The sequence below is a fragment of the Nomascus leucogenys genome, unplaced genomic scaffold, assembly GCF_006542625.1.
Source record: "Nomascus leucogenys isolate Asia unplaced genomic scaffold, Asia_NLE_v1 000717F_115961_qpd_obj, whole genome shotgun sequence".
NCBI lineage: Eukaryota > Metazoa > Chordata > Mammalia > Primates > Hylobatidae > Nomascus > Nomascus leucogenys.
The window spans coordinates 18,557-36,293 of record NW_022097579.1 but is presented as its reverse complement, the minus strand read 5'-3'; the positions used below and the strand labels follow the sequence as shown (position 1 = coordinate 36,293).

General features: G+C 54.4%; 2 protein-coding genes across 2 annotated transcripts; one reads left to right on the top strand and one right to left on the bottom strand.

The window, feature by feature from the left end:
- Positions 1-2: 2 nt before the first annotated feature.
- LOC100594425 (breakpoint cluster region protein-like) lies at positions 3-10,815 on the top strand. The gene is made up of 7 exons (XM_030809065.1): positions 3-241; positions 2,744-2,853; positions 4,123-4,262; positions 5,319-5,453; positions 6,360-6,465; positions 6,958-7,120; positions 10,792-10,815. Exons 1-7 carry the CDS (start codon positions 92-94, stop codon positions 10,813-10,815), a joined length of 828 nt encoding a protein of 275 aa, XP_030664925.1. The 5' UTR covers positions 3-91.
- A 2,080-nt stretch (positions 10,816-12,895) lies between these two features.
- On the bottom strand, positions 12,896-16,989 carry LOC115834296 (putative POM121-like protein 1). The gene is given in 4 exon segments (XM_030809064.1): positions 12,896-12,932; positions 15,679-16,564; positions 16,567-16,767; positions 16,770-16,989. Coding segments are annotated over 4 exon segments (1,344 nt in total).
- Between the last annotated feature and the right edge of the window lie 748 nt (positions 16,990-17,737).

Sequence of the window (17,737 nt, the reverse complement as noted above, 5' to 3'; positions counted from 1 at the left end):
CCTTGGCCTCCCAAAGTGCTGGGAGTATAGGTATGAACCACCATGCCCGGCCTCATGTGACTAGTCCTACAGAGGCCCTCGATGGCCTGGAATGATTGATTCCAGGACCCCGTCTTCTCATCCCAAAGCACCAAACCCTACTGACAAGGAAAGGACCCCCATTTCAGAACTTCCATGGCCACCACCCAACCCTGGGATTGGCAACTTTGCAACCTGGGCTTCCCCAATAATCAGATTTACGGTAAGACCCCAAAGAGGTCCAGGCACTTCTAAAACAAGTTATACAGAGAATCCAAACCCAAATCCTCAAGATGTGAGCCCACATCACATCCCCCAAAATAGAGCACCCGTGACCACTCCAGCCTTGCTAGGGACACAGCATACTCCTTGACCCTCGCCACTACAGAGGACAATTGCTCTCACAAACTTGGGGGTCCACTGGTTCCCATGCACTAAGCAAACTTTTATGGCCTTAATTGACACTGTTTCCCCAGAGACCCCACTAAATGTAAAGGAGGAACTCTCTCTGTTCCCTGGGGCATAAGATTGAAGGCAAACAAGTCCACCTTAGCCTGATCACTGGGGCAATAGCTTTGCAGAATATTCCAGTGGTCTCAGGTGTTTCTGCTCTTGAATTTCCATCACTGGGACGGATGCTCCAATTGGAATAAAACCCACACTTTGTCCCTTACTGTTGGTCTTGGCAAGACGAGACCCTGAGGAGCTGCCCAAGCCATTAAAATCATTAATATGACCCAAAATAAATTAAAACAGGGACTTCAAGGATTGAGCGAAGGGGTGACTATCCCCTCTGTTTCTCCATTTAACAGCCCGATTTGACGTATTCTTCAAATGGAAAAGAACAAATGGCATGTCAGGGTCGATGCTGAAACCTTAACCCAGGGGGCCATGGGGGGCCTCAGCCCCTGCAGGCTGAAAGGATGGAGCCCATTCAGTCTTTTGCTGGCCAATATTTTGCTATTTTTGCTTCCTTGCAGTGTTCCACAGTACCTAATTCAACAGCCTCTCAGCCTCTACTCCCATTCTATTTATTGTGGTAAAATATATAACAAAATTTACCGTTTTAACCTTTTTCTTTCTTTTCTTTTTTGAAACAGGGTGTCACTATGTCACCCAGGCTGGAGTACAGTGGCGCCATCGCAGATCACTGCAGCCTCAACCTCCTGGGTTCAAGTGATCCTCCCACCTCAGCCTCCTGAGTAATTAGGATTACAGGCTTAAGCCACTATGCCCAGCCTACTTTAATCAACAAAAAGCATTTTTAAAGTGGAAGATTTTATTTTTGTGTGGGTTTTTTTTTAGACAGAGTTTCACTCTTGCTGCCCAAGCTGGAGTGCAATGGTGTGATCTCGGCTCACCGCAACCTCCGCCTCCCGGGTCCTGGTTCAAGCAGTTCTCCTGCCTCAGCCTCCTGAGTAGCTGAGATTACAGGCACGCGCCACCACACTCAGCTAATTTTTGTGTTTTTAGTAGAGATGGGGTTTCACCATGTTGGCCAGCTGGTCTCGAACTCCTGACCTCGTGATCTGCCCACCTCGGCCTCCCAAAGTGCTGGGATTACAGGCGTGAGCCACCGCGCCCGGCGTATGGGGTTTTTTGAGTTGGAGTCTCACTCTGTCACTCACGCTGGAGTACAGTGGTGCGACCTTGGCTCACTGCAACCTTGGCCTCCTTGGCTCAAGTGATCTTCCCACCCCAGCCTCCAGAGTAGCTGGGACCACAGGGGTGTGCCACCATGCCCAGCTACTTTTGTTATTTTTTGTAGAGACGGGGTTTCGCCATGTTAGCCAGGCTGGCGTCAAACTCCTGATGAGTTCAAGGGATCTGTCCGCCTTGGCTTCCCAAAGTACTGGGATTACAGGCGTGAGCCACAGCATCCTACCTGAAAAACTATTTTAAATAACTGTTTCAGCCCTGACGTGGTGGCTCATGCCTGTAATCCCAACACTTTGGGAGAATGAGGTGGATGGATTGCCTGAGCTCAGGAGCTTGAGACCAGCCTGGGCAACATGGAGAAACCCCGTCTGTACTAAAAATACAAAATTAGCCAGGCATAGTGTTGTGTGCCTGTAATCTCAGCTACTGAGGAGACTGAGGCGGGAGGATGGCTTCAACCCGGGAGTCGAGGCTGTGGTGAGCCGTGATTGTGCCACTGCACTCCAGCCTGGGGAACAGAGCAAGACCTTGTCTCAAACAAACAAACAAAAACCTGTTTCAGTAATTACAAAGTAGTTTGTGTCAGACAAACTCTCTTGCCAATAAAAATTCAAAACTTGCACAGAGAAATAGATCTCAGGAAGAAAGCAGTAGTCTTCATGGGCTGATGACACAGAGGTTAGAGTTTGGGGCCTCCAGAGTGTTTCTAAGTTGAAAGGCAAAATCCAGGAACAGAGACAGGCAAATCGGGGTAAGCCTCAGATTTTGCATAAAAATTTCTTTCCAATCCTTGGATGCCTCCTAATGGTATAAGGCTCCAAGAAAGGCCAGGCACTATGGCTCACACCTGTAATCCCAGCACTTTGGGAGGCCGAGGTGGGCATTCAAAATCCTTGCTCTTTCTGAAGTAGACTAGGGGCTTCCCCGAGGGGCAGTCTCACCTCACCCTGAGACCTTTGCATGCCTTGTGGGTAGAAATATTTGATGAGTCCTCTAGGGGCCCTTGGGACCTTGGGCTATGAGGACCAGGAGCATTAGAGGACTGTGCCCCTTCTCCCCACTATAGATTGAAGTAAAGCCCTTGGTCAAGTTCACCAGTAGGGAGCTCAGCTTGAAGAGGATGCCGTCCCGAAAACAGACAGGGGTCTTTGGAGTCAAGATTGCAGTGGTCACCAAGTGAGTGCAGAGGGACTTGGGCTCACGCACTGAGGGTGCCTGTCCCTTCAGCTGTTTCTGCAGAAAAGAGCATGTATGGGTCTCTCCTCTCTGTGCGTGGCCGCTGCACGGTGAGGTCAGGCCCCAGAGAACACTTGGTATGTTCAGCTACCTCCTGTGTTTCCTCCAAACCAGCTCAGGAATGTCTTTGCTGCCTTGCTTGGAAGCAGTAGGCTGGCTCCAGGAACTGCCCAAGTGCAGGGTTTTCTGGCCTTGCTTGGAATTTGTCACTGTCCCAGGTTCCTGTTGAATGGTTGTAACTAACCCCCGCCCTTTTGTCATGAGTCAGTTGCCAAGAGAAGCCTGTTTGTTGGTTTGAGAGCAGTTCTTGCAGGCACACATCACTTCCTTAGAGAATTCATTTGCTTCCCCAGGATGGAATCTGGCTGGGCCCCGGACCTTGCTGGTCACGTGGGCCAGGGCCTCCATCAGTCATACCCTGGACTCCTCTCTGTGTCTAAACACCACTCCCCACCCCCAACTGCATGGCAGCCACTTGGTAGCACTCTGGGAGGGCTCTGGGCATGAGCATCGAGGACTCCATCAGCAGCCCCTCCAAATAACCACAGCTAATGAGGGTGGCTTGAGAAGCTGCTTTGATGTGCTGCTAAATCCAGTTGCAAAACAGAACTAAAGGCCTCTGCACAGCACTGTGTTCTGACTTTGAAGTATTCTTTCTCTAGTGTCCTGTGTGGAGGTATTGGAATTGTTCATTGCTAAGACTCAGAGGAGAAACGCACTTAGCATCGCAGGACTTGGGGCACTGGTGCTGAGGCCACCCTTTATTCGTGGGATGTTTATTTAGGCCTGGGCCCGGGGCAGGGGTCAGGGGATTCTCCTCTCACACACCACGTGGATGGCAGGACCAACACCGGGCCTGATCTCCCAGCTGGGAGCACAGGTTGCTAACCCCAGATCTGGAATCTTTCAGATGCCCTTGCTGTGCTGACTTGACTTAGGCCTCCTGACCATCCCACAAAGATCTTGTGTGACTTGCAGAGGGTCTGGCTGCTTCAGCCTCTTAGAAAAGTCCTGAGAAAGTACTTGCAATGAGGACCGAGCTTGCAGAGGGAGGACAGGCATGCACAAGGCTCTGTGTGCAGCCCCAGACCTGGGCACCTTCGTCACCGTCCTCACCCCACCTCCGGGTGTACAGATAGGGGGCAGGTCTCCTGTGCTGTGGCCCAAGCAGGGCTGTCAGGACACTGAGAACATTCCCTCCTCCTGCAGGAGAGAGAGGTCCAAGGTGCCCTACATCGTGTGCCAGTGTATGGAGGAGATCGAGCACCGCGGCACGGAGGAGGTGGGCATCTATCGCGTATCCAGAGTTGCCACGGACATCCAGGCACTGAAGGCAGCTTTCGGCGTCAGTGAGTGTCGGCCTCCGCAGGATGGGATGGAGGTGTGGGCGGCGGTGTCCACGATGAGATCTCAGAGCGCTCCATGGCCAGGGCATGTCACATCCTTCTCTGTGTCTTTTCTTCATTTACTGTTTTATTATTTTTAAGAAAGAGAAGACAAGAGTTGTAGAAGGAGCTTCCATAGAGGCCAGATTTTAAACCATCCTAGCTACAGATGCTGCTTGCTGGGGTGCACCAGGGGCTTCCTCAGGGCCTTGGCCTTCCTGCCTTGGGGGTGGACAGGAGGTGGAAGCCCAGGACTCAGTGCAGTCTGTCCACTGCCCTGCTTGAGGATGCGGAGGGCAGAAGGCACTGATGGGACCCAGCTCAGACCGGGGCTTTAACATCTCTGCCTCCATCTCACCAACCCTCAGAGGCTGTGAAAGACCTGGAGCTGCCCCAAATGCCAGGGGAGGGCACTGAGACCCCAGAGGGTCCTTGCCCAGCATCTTCAAAGCAACAGGATTGTGTGCCTGCAGACCCTTCTTTGGGGCACACACCACCCACCCTGACCAGGATCCCTAGAATGCCCAGCATCCCTGGGAGGGCTCTGTGGTAGTTTCAGCTCCCTCTGGGGGCCCAGAATGGACCTGGCCTGTGGTGAGGATGTAAACACCAATGGCCAATTGGGTCCAAAGGAAGACACAGGTTCAAACACTGAAACCAATCAGATTCTCCCATGGCCTTCCTGCTATCAGAAGACACTGGTGCAGGGGTGGTTGCTATGTACAGGGCAGAGCCACCCAATCCCCATGCAGGCACTGTGTCCTGCCACACTGGCCTCCTCCTGGCCATCACATGGGGCCAAGCAGGGGAGAGGAATGGGAATGCCCATGCACCCCCATCAACTCTGCAGACACAGAACCATGCACAGCTCTTGGGAGGAGTCAGATGAGCTGCTCAAAGCCCGGGAGGGTCCCGCACTATGGTCAGTATGGCAGGGACGGTGCTTTAGCCAAGGCAGGGATGGCGGGTGACTCACTCGGGATCCTCAAGGAGGCCGCGGCATTTCCGTGCTCTTTCCAGATAACAAGGATGTGTCGGTGATGACGAGCAAGATGGACGTGAACGCCATCACAGGCACGCCGAAGCTGTACTTCTGTGAGCTGCTGGAGCCCCTCTTCACTGACGAGTTCTACCCCAACTTCACGGAGGGCATCGGTGAGCACTGGAAGCCTTGGCCTCATGGGAGACGTCTCCTCCACGTGCACTGCTGCCCTTGGAGGCTGTGAAAAGTGAGGTGTGAGAACCCAAGCTGTGCCCCCTCTGCCATGGTCGGCATTTTAACCCAACCTTAGAAAGCAGGGGACCAGAACCGAGCCTGTCCTGGAAGCCCTCGCCCATCCCCAGAGGGCTCCCGGTCCTTATTCCTCAAGGGGACCAAGAGGCTGAAATAGTCAGCACTGCCATGCTGTGGGGTCCTAAAGTCTGCTGTCCTTTCTGCAGACCAGGGCTGAAGGAGATTGCCCAGGTGCTCTAGCCACGGGTCTGACCCTTAGTCAACCTGGAGGCTGATGTCTAGAGTGGGCGCTGGCACGTGCAGCACCTGTAGCCTCCGCATCACCCTTAGGGCAGGTCTGCCTCTCACGCCCATGCACAGAGGACCTGCTCTCCCAGCCTCCAGGTGCCCCTGTGGTGTCCAGGACGACGGGTTCTCTGCGTACTTGGTGGGGCTGGGGCCTCCCACTTCCCACCTCCTTGTGTCCGTCACTCCCCTGTTTCATTCCACGCCGAGCCTCCCCTGCCTTGGGCTCCTCTGGGGAGGAGGTGGTGGCAGGAGTTGTCCAAGGGCAGCTCTGCCCATGAGCGGCTGCTCCCGCGGCTCGTCCTGCTGCTGTTTGCCTCGTGCTGCTGACCCGTGTGAGGTAGAGAAAAGGCGTTCAGGTGGCTCATACCCCACACCAGCGCCCCTCACAGGGTCCTCACTGGGGGCCAGAGCTGTGAGACTGAGGATGACGACGAGCCTGGGCTGTGCAGGGACACAAGCCCCAGGTGCTCCATGTGACCACCTCGGGAGAGGTCTCTGGCTTGTTGTGACCCTGAGGAGTAACCCACCGCCTCCTGCAGCTCTTTCAGACCCGGTTGCAAAGGAGAGCTGCATGCTCAACCTGCTGCTGTCGCTGCCGGAGGCCAACCTGCTCCCCTTCCTTTTCCTTCCGGACCACCTGAAAAGGTAGCCCAGCTCTCCCGTGGCAGCCCAGGACTCCAGGTCCCCAGGCCGCGGGGTGCCTTTCTGCTCCCACTAGACCCCCAACACCGAGGACCTTTTCCCCTGACCCCTGTCTGCAGTCACTCACTGCCTCTTGCGACTAGTGCCACTGCCACTCCTGCCCCCGCCACTCCTGCCCCCGCCTCTCCTCTTTGCCACCCTCCTCCCCCTGCACTGTGGCCTTAAAAAAGAGCTCAGAGCTTTGGCCATGGCCAGCAGCACGCTAGACCCCCTTCTTCCCTCCCAGTCACATCATAGAGGAGACTCCCTCACCAGCCCAGAGTTGGCCCCTTGTCCTGGGCCACTGAGACCCAGAAGTACCAGGGCTGGAGTCACCTTGCAGCACAGCCAGGGTCGAGGTCACTGCCTTCCTGAGGACTCCAGCACGGCCCAGCCCCTCTTCCTCTCTCCTGGTGGTGGCATTGAAACAGCACCCTCTGCTTCGGTCCTCTACAGGGTGGCAGAGAAGGAGGCAGTCAATAAGATGTCCCTGTGCAACCTCGCCACTGTCTTTGGCCCCACGCTGCTCCGGCCATCAGAGAAGGAGAGCAAGCTCCCTGCCAACCCCAGCCAGCCCATCACCATGACTGACAGCTGGTCCTTGGAGGTCATGTCCCAGGTATGGGAAGACAGGCTCCAGCCCTGGCAACCCTGACCTGCCAGAGGTGGCCTCTGCCTGCCCCACCCCCAGTCCTGCCCATCTTCCTACTTGCATTGTATGTGGTGTGGCCGACATTCATGGAGAGGGACTTGCCTAGGTCTGCATGGATGAGAGTGATAGTGGGGGCCCAGGCCACCTTCTGGTCCTGCTAGTGCACTTTGCTGGGGGCTTAAAACTACCTCAAGTGTTTGGGTGTGGTGGCTCAAGCCTGTAATCCCAGCACTTTGGGAGGCCAAGGCAGGATACCCAATCCCAGGTGTCTGAGGCCAGTCTGGGCAATGTGGCAAACTCCATCTCTAGAAAGAAATAAAAAGAAAAATTAGCCAGGCATCGTGGCACACACCTGTAATCCTAGGTATCTGGGAGGCTGACACGGGAGGATTGCTTGAGCCCAGGAGTTAGAGGCTGCAGTGACCCATGATGGAGCCACTGTACTCCAGCCTGGGGGACAGAGCAAAGCCCTGTGCATCTCTAAAATAAACAATCCCCCCAGCCCCAAGTCATGCCTTGTCTCACTGTAAGGGGTTCATGTCACCAGCAGGGGTTTCTAGCACCTGAGATGGACTTGGAGGCTTGGGCCCCAAAGACCTCCCACCAGCAGCTGTGAGCCCCCCTCTGAGCCACTCTCCTCTTCCCCACTCTGCCCCGGCAGGTCCAGGAGCCCAGGCATTCTTTGTAAACCCTCCTGACCACTTGGCTAAAGGAAACAGAAGCATGGAGGCCGCCAAGTATTTTCAAGAAATAACCCCATGAACACTGCATCACTTTTTTAGAAAGAGGGGCTTGGGGCAGGCAGAGGAGAGAAGGGAGAGCAAACTGAGAGCCAAGTTTCCAGATGGTCCTGCAGGAGGAGAGGATGCAGCTGCCCAGAGGGAAGCAGGATCACATTTAAGGAAGTGTGTGGGGTCCCTGGATTACACCAGCACCCAGTGTGACTCTGGCGACCGCTCCCAAGGTGGGAGGAGTGGGTGGCCCTGTGTGTCAGTGGGCAGCTCCTGCTGAGCCCGCAGCTCACTGGGGAGCCTGACAGCAGGGCCATGCGCGTGACACTCCTCTCTGCTTGTGGACCTGGCGAGGCAGGGAGCAGAAAACAGAGCCACTTGAAGGCTTTCTGTCTGCATCTGTGTGCAGTGTGGATTTAGTTGTGCTTTTTTCTTGCTGGGAGAGCACAGCCACCATTTACAAGCAGTGTCACCCTCGTGGGTGGCGAGGACAGAACAGAAGCCTCTGCTCTCTGTACCTATCTGGGCCCGGTGGGCTCCCCTGTCCTGGCTTCCATCTCTGTCTCAGCGACCATCCAGCCCTGCGCAGGAACACATGTTGCTTAGAAAAGCCAAATGCAGCCCTTGTCTCAGTCTCCTCTGGTCTCATGATGTGCATCTGTTACCTTGAAACTGGAAACCAGTCTATCAATGTCTGCCATTTTTTTTTCCCTCTCCAACCTCCTTCCCCTTATGACTTTTTATTTATGTAGGTTGTGTGCTGCCTAATGATGGGATGACCACACTTTTCCATGTTCTAAAAGTGCTCCTCTCCCGCAGGGCCCCAGGGCTGATGGTTGCTTTGGGTCTACAGCTACGTCTTACCCACCTCCTGGCTCAAAAACCTGTGTGGTGGCAAAGCCGGTGCGGGGCTGGGGAACACGGCGTTCTCCAGGAGGGGGACCCGGCTCTCCTTCTGCAATGCAGGCAAAGGCCTAGATGCCAGTGTGACCTCACACAAGGCATGGCTTCCAGACTCTCTGACCAGAAGTGATGCTTTTTTGCCTCGGGCCCTGGGTTTGAAGCAGCCTGGCTTTCTCTCGGTAAGTGGCTGGTGTCTTAGCAGCTGCAATCTGAGCTCAGCCACCTACACACCACCGTGGGGGAAAGAACTGCTGACACTTTCATTAAAAAGTTTCCTGAGACGACTCGCGTGCATGTTGATTTCATGATGAGCGCCGCTGGGAAGAAGCCCTGAGCCGGTGGGGTGGGGCTGGAAGTGGCAGGTGCAGTGATGGGGCTGGGTGCCCAGGAGGCCTCAGTGCTCAATCAGGCCACGGTGGCCAAGCCCAGGCTGCAGGGAAGGCCGGCCTGGGGGGTGTGGGTGAGCACAGGCAGGCGCCAGCTGGGCAGTGTTAGGATGCTGGAGCAGTATCCCTAACTCCACTGAGTCGGGTAGTCTGGTTGGGGCAGGGACCGCTGTTGCTTTGGCAGAGAGAGATGATCTCCACTGGGGAGAGGCTGTTCTGACTCTGCAGGTGGGACAGGGACAGATGGCCACCAGGGTGACCCGGCTGGTCTTCCTTTGCTGTGCTGAGCCCTGGGACATGGAGGATTCCCGCCACACACAGCCTGGTCCCGGGTTCTTACCTGTGGCCACCGCTCTGGCACGAGCCCCTCAGTCTTGGGTGGTTTCTGCCTGGTCCGGAATTTGGTGTTGCTGCTGAGTCCAGCCTTTCCACCACCTCCGCATGGGCCGTGGGTGTTGTCAGCTGCCTCCTGCCTTGGCTTCAGTAGCTCACCCAGCTTACAGGGGAGCTGCCCTGGGCTGGAGATGGGCACGCACCCTGGGTCCTACTTTAAGGAATGCAGCATGAGGAGACCCGGCCACATCCACTGGGACACAGGTTGCCCTCAGCAATGCCCACATCAGCCGTCAGCCTGAGCCTCCCCAGGAGAGCAAAATTCACACGACCAAGGCTGCCTGTGGCCTTTGTCAATGAGGTGGCTGAGCCCAGCCAGGATCTTTGTCGGACTGCCGGGTTGTGGCTGTGCTCGTGAGAGGCCTGGTCAGCTCTCTCGGGGTCAGAGGGGCTTGTCACAGGGACCCCTACCTGCAGTGTGACCCTTCTCAGCTTCTCTGAGCAGCCCTGCCTGTGGAGTGTCACCACCACCATGATCATTTCCCTGACACTGGGAGGGTGTGGGGACGTCCTGGGTAGAGACAGGGCCCGTGACAGCAGCAGGCTCAGGGGTGCCCTGCACTGGTGGGCTGGGGACCTGGTGGAGACCACACCAAGTTCTGCACAAGGGGACGAGCCTCCACCCTGGCCTCTCCTCAGGCCTCTGCAACCCCTCCCACAGGCAGAAGGGTTGACACTGGGTCCTGCCCTCACTGCAAGAGCTGCGAGTGCCACGTGCTGTTTTGCCCAATCTGGTGTCTGCAGGGGAGGAAAGGGCTGCCACTGGCCCATTTCTGAGTGTTCAGCACCTAAGGGTGGCAGCACTGTCTGTCCCTACCCTCCGGGTCTTGTTTGAAAATGAAACCCATGCTCACAGGCCGATTTGTTTTTTCTTTCAGAGACAGGGTCCCACTTTGTCACCCAAGCTGGAGTGCAGTGGTGCGATTATAGCTCAATGCAGCCTCCAATCCCGGGACTGAAGGGACCCTCCTGCCTCAGCCTGCCAAGTAGCTTGGACTATAGCTGTGTGCCATTGCACCTGTTTTATTCTTATTTTATAGACATGGGGTCTGGCTATGTTGTCCAGGCTATTCTCAAAATTCCCGGCCTCAAGCAATCCTCCTGCCTCGGCCTCTCAAAGGTTGGGATTACAGGTGTGAGGCAAGGCACCCAGCTCAGCCACAGAGCCCTATTGCATCTCTCTTACTAGGAGCAAGAGCTGACTGCCCCCTCATCCCCATTCCAGAGTGTTGGGGCTGTGTTCAGCTGAGGCTGGGCCACTGGCATGGCCCAGGGAGCGGGATCATTCACTGCTGCCCCAAATCTGAGGTCATTCCACCACCTCCGATCCCTTTACTTGACAGCTGGGGAAACCAATGCGCACAGAGCACCCCCAGCTCACTCGGGTGTCAGAGCTTATCCATGAGCAGAGGCTGAGATCCTGGGATCTTGTCCCTCAGCCGCCCCGTAAGCTTCCTCCCTTTCTGCTGAAAGAGATGGTGCTGGATGTCGACCGGCAGCCCTGGCCTGGACATGACAGTGCTTATGCAGGTATTCAGGCCGAGATGCCCCGGCATCATATTTTTTTCTTTTTTTGAGACAGTGTCTCACTCTATCGCCCAAGCTGGAGTGCAGTGGCATGAAATTGGCTCACTGCAACCTCTGCCTCCTGGTTAAAGTGATTCTTCTGCCTCAGCCTTCCAAGTAGCTGGGACTACAGGCTTGTACAACCACGCCTGACTAACTTTTGTATTTTTACTAGAGACGGGGTTTCCCCATGTTGGCCAGGCTCGTGTCGAACTCCTGACCTCAGGGGATCCACCTGCCTTGGCCTCCCAAAGTGCTAGGATTACAGGTGTGAGCCACTGCATCATTTAAATGTAGTGAGAGGCCGGGCGTGGTGGCTCATGACTGTAATCCCAGTACTTTGACAGGATGAGCCTGTCAGATCACCTAAGGTCAGGCGTTCGAGACCAGCCTGGCCAACGTGGTGAAACTGTGTCTCTACAAAAAAATAGAAAAAATTATCCCCGCGTGGTGGTGTGTACCTGTAGTCCCAGTTACTCAGGAGGCTGAGGCATTAGAATCGCTTAAACCTCGGAGGCGGAGGCTGCAGTGAGCTGAGATGGCGCCACTGCACTCCAGCCTGGGTGACGGAGCAAGACCTTGTCTCTAAATAATTAAATAAATAAATATGGCCAAGCACGGTGCCTTAGGCCCGTAATCCCAGCACTTTGGGGGCCAAGGCAGGTGGTCCCTGAGGTCAGGAGTCCGAGACCAGCCTAGCCAAGACGGTGAAACACTGTCTCTACTAAAAATACAAAAATTAGCCAGGCGTGGTGGCAGGCACCTGTAATCCCAGCTACTCGGGACACTGAGGCAGGAGAACCACTTGAACCTGGAAGGCAGGGGTTGCAGTGAGCTGAAATTGCACCACTGCACTCTAGCCTGGGCAATGGAGCAAGACTCCATCTCAAATAAATTAATAAATACAGAGCAAGATTCTGTCTCAAATAAATAAATAAATGTACACCTGTAATCCCAGCACTTTGGGAGCCTAAGACAGATCGATCCCCTGAGGTCAGGAGTTCGAGCCCAGCCTGACCAATATAGCGAAACCCCACCACTACTAAAAATACAAAAATTAGCCGGGCGTTGTGACATGTGCCTGTAGTCCCAGCTACTCGGGAGGCTGAGACAGGAGAATTACTTGAACCCAGGTGGTGGAGGTTGCAGTCAGCTGAGATCTCGCCACTGCATTTCAGCCTGGGTGACAGAGTGAGACTCTGTCTCAAAAGGAATAAATAAATAAAATACAAAATAAAAAAATAAATGTAGTAAGATTGCAGAGTCGTTCCGCGGAAGCGTGCTGGTCCTATCCACGTTGTGAAGGCTGATTTCATACACAAATGTCACAAGAACTTTTTGTTTTGTTTTGTTTTGAGACGGAGTCTCCTCTGTCACTAAGGCTGGAGTGCAGTGGTGCGATCTCGGCTCACTGCAAGCTCTGCCTCCTGGGTTTATGCCATTCTCCTGCCTCTGCCTCCCGAGTAGCTGGGACTACAGGCGCCAGCCACCACGCCCAGCTAATTTTTTTGTATTTTTAGTAGAGATGGGTTTCACCATGTTATGCAGGATAGTCTCGATCTCCTGACCTCGTGATCCACCTGCCTCAGCCTCCCAGAGTGCTGGGATTACAGGCGTGAGTGACCGTGCCTGGCCACAAGAACTTTTATACCCACCCCTGAAAGAAAGCCCTGATTGCCTTCTGAAGAAGCAGTACATGGACTAACACGTGGGCTATCCCAGACAGCTCTGGAAAGATAAACAGAAAACAGAAAATGACACGCTCAGCCCTTGAGTCCAAAATGCCCTTCCCCAGAGCAGCTGCCAGAAGACAGGGAGCAGGATCGGGTTGGAGGTCACTTCTGGGTGAGGGGGAGAATGGTCAGACCTGGGGCAGGGGTGTTGGAGCCTGGTTGGCCTCACTGGAACAGAAGAGAGCTGCTTCATGATGCTCAGCTGACAGGCTGAGCCTTGCATAACCCAAGTTCTCATGGTACAGAGAGGCTAGCCAGCGCGGGGACGAAGACACACACGCACTGAAATGGTTTCCTGGAAGACAGGGCCCAGTTGCATCTCTCAAATGGGACCAGATTGGAAGGGAGACCAGCTGCTTTGGGCAAATGAGGCCACTTCTGAATGAGCTCCCAAACTAGATGGTGCCGAGGGCCCTGGACCTGGCAGCTGGGCTGGACATTGCACGGCCCTGTATTCCAGGAAACGGCATCTCAGTGCTCGTCTGGCCAGTTCTCCAAAAGAACCATCCACAGGCCATTTTTCCATTCCCCTCCTATGCACAGAATGGGCCGGGCCTGACCAGAAACTCTCCCTTAGGGTTTTCAGTCACTGCCAAAACTTGAGCCCAGCAATGAGGATGTGATGTTAAAATGTGACTCTGTGCCAGGCAGTGGCTCATGCTTGTCGACCCAGTGCTTTTGGGAGGCTGAGCTGGGAGGATCAATTGAGATCAACAGTTCAAGGCCAACCTGAGGAACATAGATCTCTACAAACAAATGAAAACTAGCCAGCTCTGGTGACATGCACTGCTAGTCTCCGCTGCTCAGAAGGCTGAAGTGGATTCAGCCCAGGAGTTCAAAGCTGCAGCTATGATCGTGAAACTGTATTCCAACACGAAAGACACAGCGAGACCATGTCTTGAAAAAAGGAACAAATAAACTAGATATAGAAGAAACATATCTGAAAATGGCAGGGCTGGGTGCAGTGGCTCACGAGTGTAATCCCAGCACTCTGGGAAGCTGAGGTGGGTGGATCACCGGATTTCAGGAGTTCGAGACCAGCCTGGCCAACGTGGTGAAACCCCATCTCTACTAAAAGTATGAAAATTAGCCAGGCGTGGTGGCATGCGCCAGGTATCCCAGCTACTCAGGAGGCTGAGGCAGGAGAATCGCTTGAACCCAGGAGGCGGAGGTAGCAGTGAGCCAAAATCACATCATTGCACTCCAGCCTGGGCGGCAAGAGCGAGACTCTGTCTCAAAAAACACAAACAAACAAAACAACGTACCTGAAAATAGTAAAACCTGATACGACAAAGCCATAGCTAACCTACTACAGAATGGGGAAAAGTTGAAAGCATTTCCTCTGTAAACAGGAACAAGACGAGGATGCCCGTTCTCACCACTCCTATTCCACATCACACGATCAGGCAAGAGAAGACAATAAAAGGCATCCACACTGGAAAAGAGGACATCGAATTCTTCTTGTCTGATGAAGATGTGATCTTGGATCTAGAAACATGTAAAGGCTCCACCAGAAAACCCCTAGACCTGATAAATAAATTAATACAGTCATTTGCAGAATACAGAATCAACAACAACAACAACAAAATCAGCAGCATTTCTATACACCAATAATGGTCTGGTTGGGAAAGAAATTAAGAAGGCAATCCTATTTACAATAGCAACAACATGGAAAAATGTATGCCACAGAAGAAATTTCCCAAGGAGGTGAAAGATTTCTACAAGGAAAACTACAGAACACTGATGAAAATGTTTAAGAGGACAGAAAGAAATGGACAATCATTTCATGCTCATGGAAGGAATTCATAGCATTAAAATGACCACACTGCCCGAAGCAGTCTAGAGATTCAATACAACCCCTACCAAAATACCAATGTCATCACTCACAGAATTGGAAAGTCCTACAATTCATAAAAAAGAACCAAAAAAGAGTTCAAAGACCCAAAGTCATGCTCAGCAAAAACAACAAAACTGGAGGCATCCCATTTCACTGCAAATTAGAACTACAAAATTTTTGACAAGTGCATAGTAACCAAAAGAGTATAATCCTAGCATAAAACTAGACACTTAGATCAATGGGACAGATGAGAGAACCCAGAAAGACAGACACATATTCACAGCCAATTGGTCTTTCACAGAGCCGACAGAAACACACACTGGGGAAAGGACACCCTCTGCAATGAATGGTACTAGGAGGGTTGGATGGCCACATGCAGAAGAATGAAACTGGACCCTTATCTCTCAGCATATAGACAAATCACTTCAAGATAGATTCAAGACTTAAATGTGAATGTTAAGATAGGAAACTACAAAAATCTTGGAAGGAAACCTAGAGAAAACTCTTCTGGATCTCACTCTAAGCAAGGAATTTATGACGGGCTCAAAAGCTCCACATGGAGAAGGATGAGCTGGAGGATGGCCCACTGGACCTGTGTCCAGCAGAACTCCTGACAGCGCATGAGGGAGCCTTAGAGGCCAGGTTCCTCCTTGCTGTGCCCACGCGAGAAGTGCGGTTGCTAGGGTCAGAAGCTGGTCCAGACTTGCACGTGAAGCCTGCCTTGTTTGCAGTGGCACTGGATCCCCGACTTGCAATTGCGGGCATCGGCTTAAATGGTCCCCCAGGGGTGTGATAGAAAGTAAAGACAAAAGTGCCACCCAACAGAGTTGCTCCCCGTGCCAGGTCCTGCGGTCACCATGGAAGTGTGCTGCCTTGGGGGCCCCCTGGTGTTCAGGCCCCACCCCCCCGTGCCCTATTACCATTGGGCCTTTCTCTTTAAAGGGTTTCTTCTGACGGAATGCAGACCTGGGCCCACCTCCGTACTGTCAATTTCCATGGGTGTGGCTGGAGGGCTAGAACTGGCTCCAGAATGCAGACTGGGCCCACCTCTGTACTGTCAATTTCCATGGGTGTGGCTGGAGGGCTAGAACTGGCTCCAGAAGTGCCAGGCCTTGGGCTTCTCATGCCCACATCCATGCTTGCAGCTAGGAAGGGGACAGGAATCAGCGAGGTGACCTGGGCTGAGTCCCGGGAGTGGGAAGAGGTGGCAAGAAGGGGATGTGAGGAGGAGAACAGGGAGCCTGATGGTCTGCGCTTCCTCCCAGACACAGGAGCTGTGGAGGGGACCTCTGCAGCAGATGTTAGGGGGGCCACTGGGCCCAGGCAGTCTTGGGACTTGTGTCTCTCCTGCTGTGCATCCATACTGGGTGCTTTAGAGACAGCAGGCAGACCAGAAGCCCCTGTTGCAAGTGAGGACAAAGTGTGGGCAGGCCATGAGGGTCTGCAGTCCCAGATGGCCTTGGGCTCGCCCCGCAGTACACTGTTGATGCGCTCGAACGCAGCCTCCTTCTCCCGGTCCAGGTCTTCAGCAGTGACCCGGAACCCCAGCTCTAAGGGAGGCGGCAGCATCAGGGGCTCCCCTCGCCTGCGTGGCCGCAGGGGAAACTTGCGTCTACGGGGCCTAGACGCCTGGGATCTGGGGGAGCCATTCCTGGGGGCGAGTGTCTGCCCTGGTGCTATATCTGCTGCCTTTTCATACCGGGTGTGACCCGAAGAGACAGCCTGAGGCCTGTCCTCACTCGCTGTCTTTGAGGACCTGATGGTCAGCTGGCAGTGGGATGAGGCTGACCCCCTCCTCCGCTTTAGCCACGGGAAGCCTCCCATGGAGCTGTAGGAGCTCGAGATGGCATTGCGTTTGGTGCCGAGCTCGTCCAGGAGGTCTGCGATCTCTCATTGTTTCTGACTTCTGACCTCTGGGCATGGAGGTCTCTCTGCACAGGCCCAGGCCTGGGCACAATGGGAGAGAGGCCTCCTTTGTCCCGCAGGGGCCTAAATTCAGAGCGTGCATCCCCGGTGACCTCGGGGACTCTTCTCTGATAATCAGGACTCTCTTGGACTCTAGGTCCTTGTCCTGCTCAGGCATCCCTGCCCCGCTCTCCTTGAGGGCCCTCAACACTATCTTCCCTGGACACAAGTGTGGGGACGGCCGGGTGTTGTGGGCCCCAAAGGGGTGACTTCCTGCTCCTGGGCCCCACAGAGAGTCCTTGTGCTCAGTGCAGTGGCTGAGCTGGAGGATGCCCTGGAACTCGGAGCACAAGGCACGGGCTTGCTGTGGTACCTGTGCCATGAAATGAAGTCAGGATCACCAGGAAGGAACACACTGCTTGCAGGATCACGGAAAGCCTTCTTACAGTTGTCTTGACAGCACTGATGCCAAGTGTCCGGGTGCTTGTAGGATGGCCTGCCACTCAGTCGAGGGGCAGGAGCAACGGGGAGATCCCACAAGCAAAGTGAACTGGGGGATGGGCTGAACGGGCTCCAGGCAACTGAGCCCTACTGCAGGTCCTCGGCCTGGGCCCGACAGGAATGAGGGGCACAGAGTGCCCAGGTAACCGCTCCTGGGAGCAGTGGGGAACCGTCGTTTTTGAACTCTCCAGAGCTGGGCTCTGAGCGTCCAGGTCAAGCTGCCAACTCGGCCAACCGCTAAGCCAGCAGTTTCTTCTGTTGCCGGGCAACGCGCCTTTTAAACCTGAGGGAGTGGCTGCGCGTGCAAAGAACCCGCGTGAGGGACGGAGCGACCTTAACGGATTAGCGCGGCAAGTTTGCCGGGCAACGCATCTTTTAAAGCTGAGGCAGTGGGTGCGCGTGCACAGAATGGCGCGAGTGACAGAGCGACCTTAACGGATTAATTAGCGCTGCAAGGTACCTGTGCAAGATACCTGCTGGCAATGGTGGTCGGCGGACGTGGAGGGGGTGGGGGGCATGCAAGAGGTACTGGAAGGAGAGACCCGGGCACAAAGTTTGCGGGAAGAACAGGTGCCAACAATGGCTGCAGATCTGCCCGTGGATCACTGAAGATTCCTGCTCTCCTGCTG

What these genes read in the sequence shown, in the direction of transcription:
- LOC100594425 (XM_030809065.1), top strand. Translation starts at nt 92, where the DNA reads ATGATTGATTCCAGGACCCCGTCTTCTCATCCCAAAGCACCAAACCCT. An exon ending in CCCCAATAATCAGATTTACG is followed by an intron (nt 242 to 2,743) that starts GTAAGACCCCAA and finishes TCCCCACTATAG; the next exon opens with ATTGAAGTAAAGCCCTTGGT. An exon ending in GAAGGCAGCTTTCGGCGTCA is followed by an intron (nt 4,263 to 5,318) that starts GTGAGTGTCGGC and finishes TGCTCTTTCCAG; the next exon opens with ATAACAAGGATGTGTCGGTG.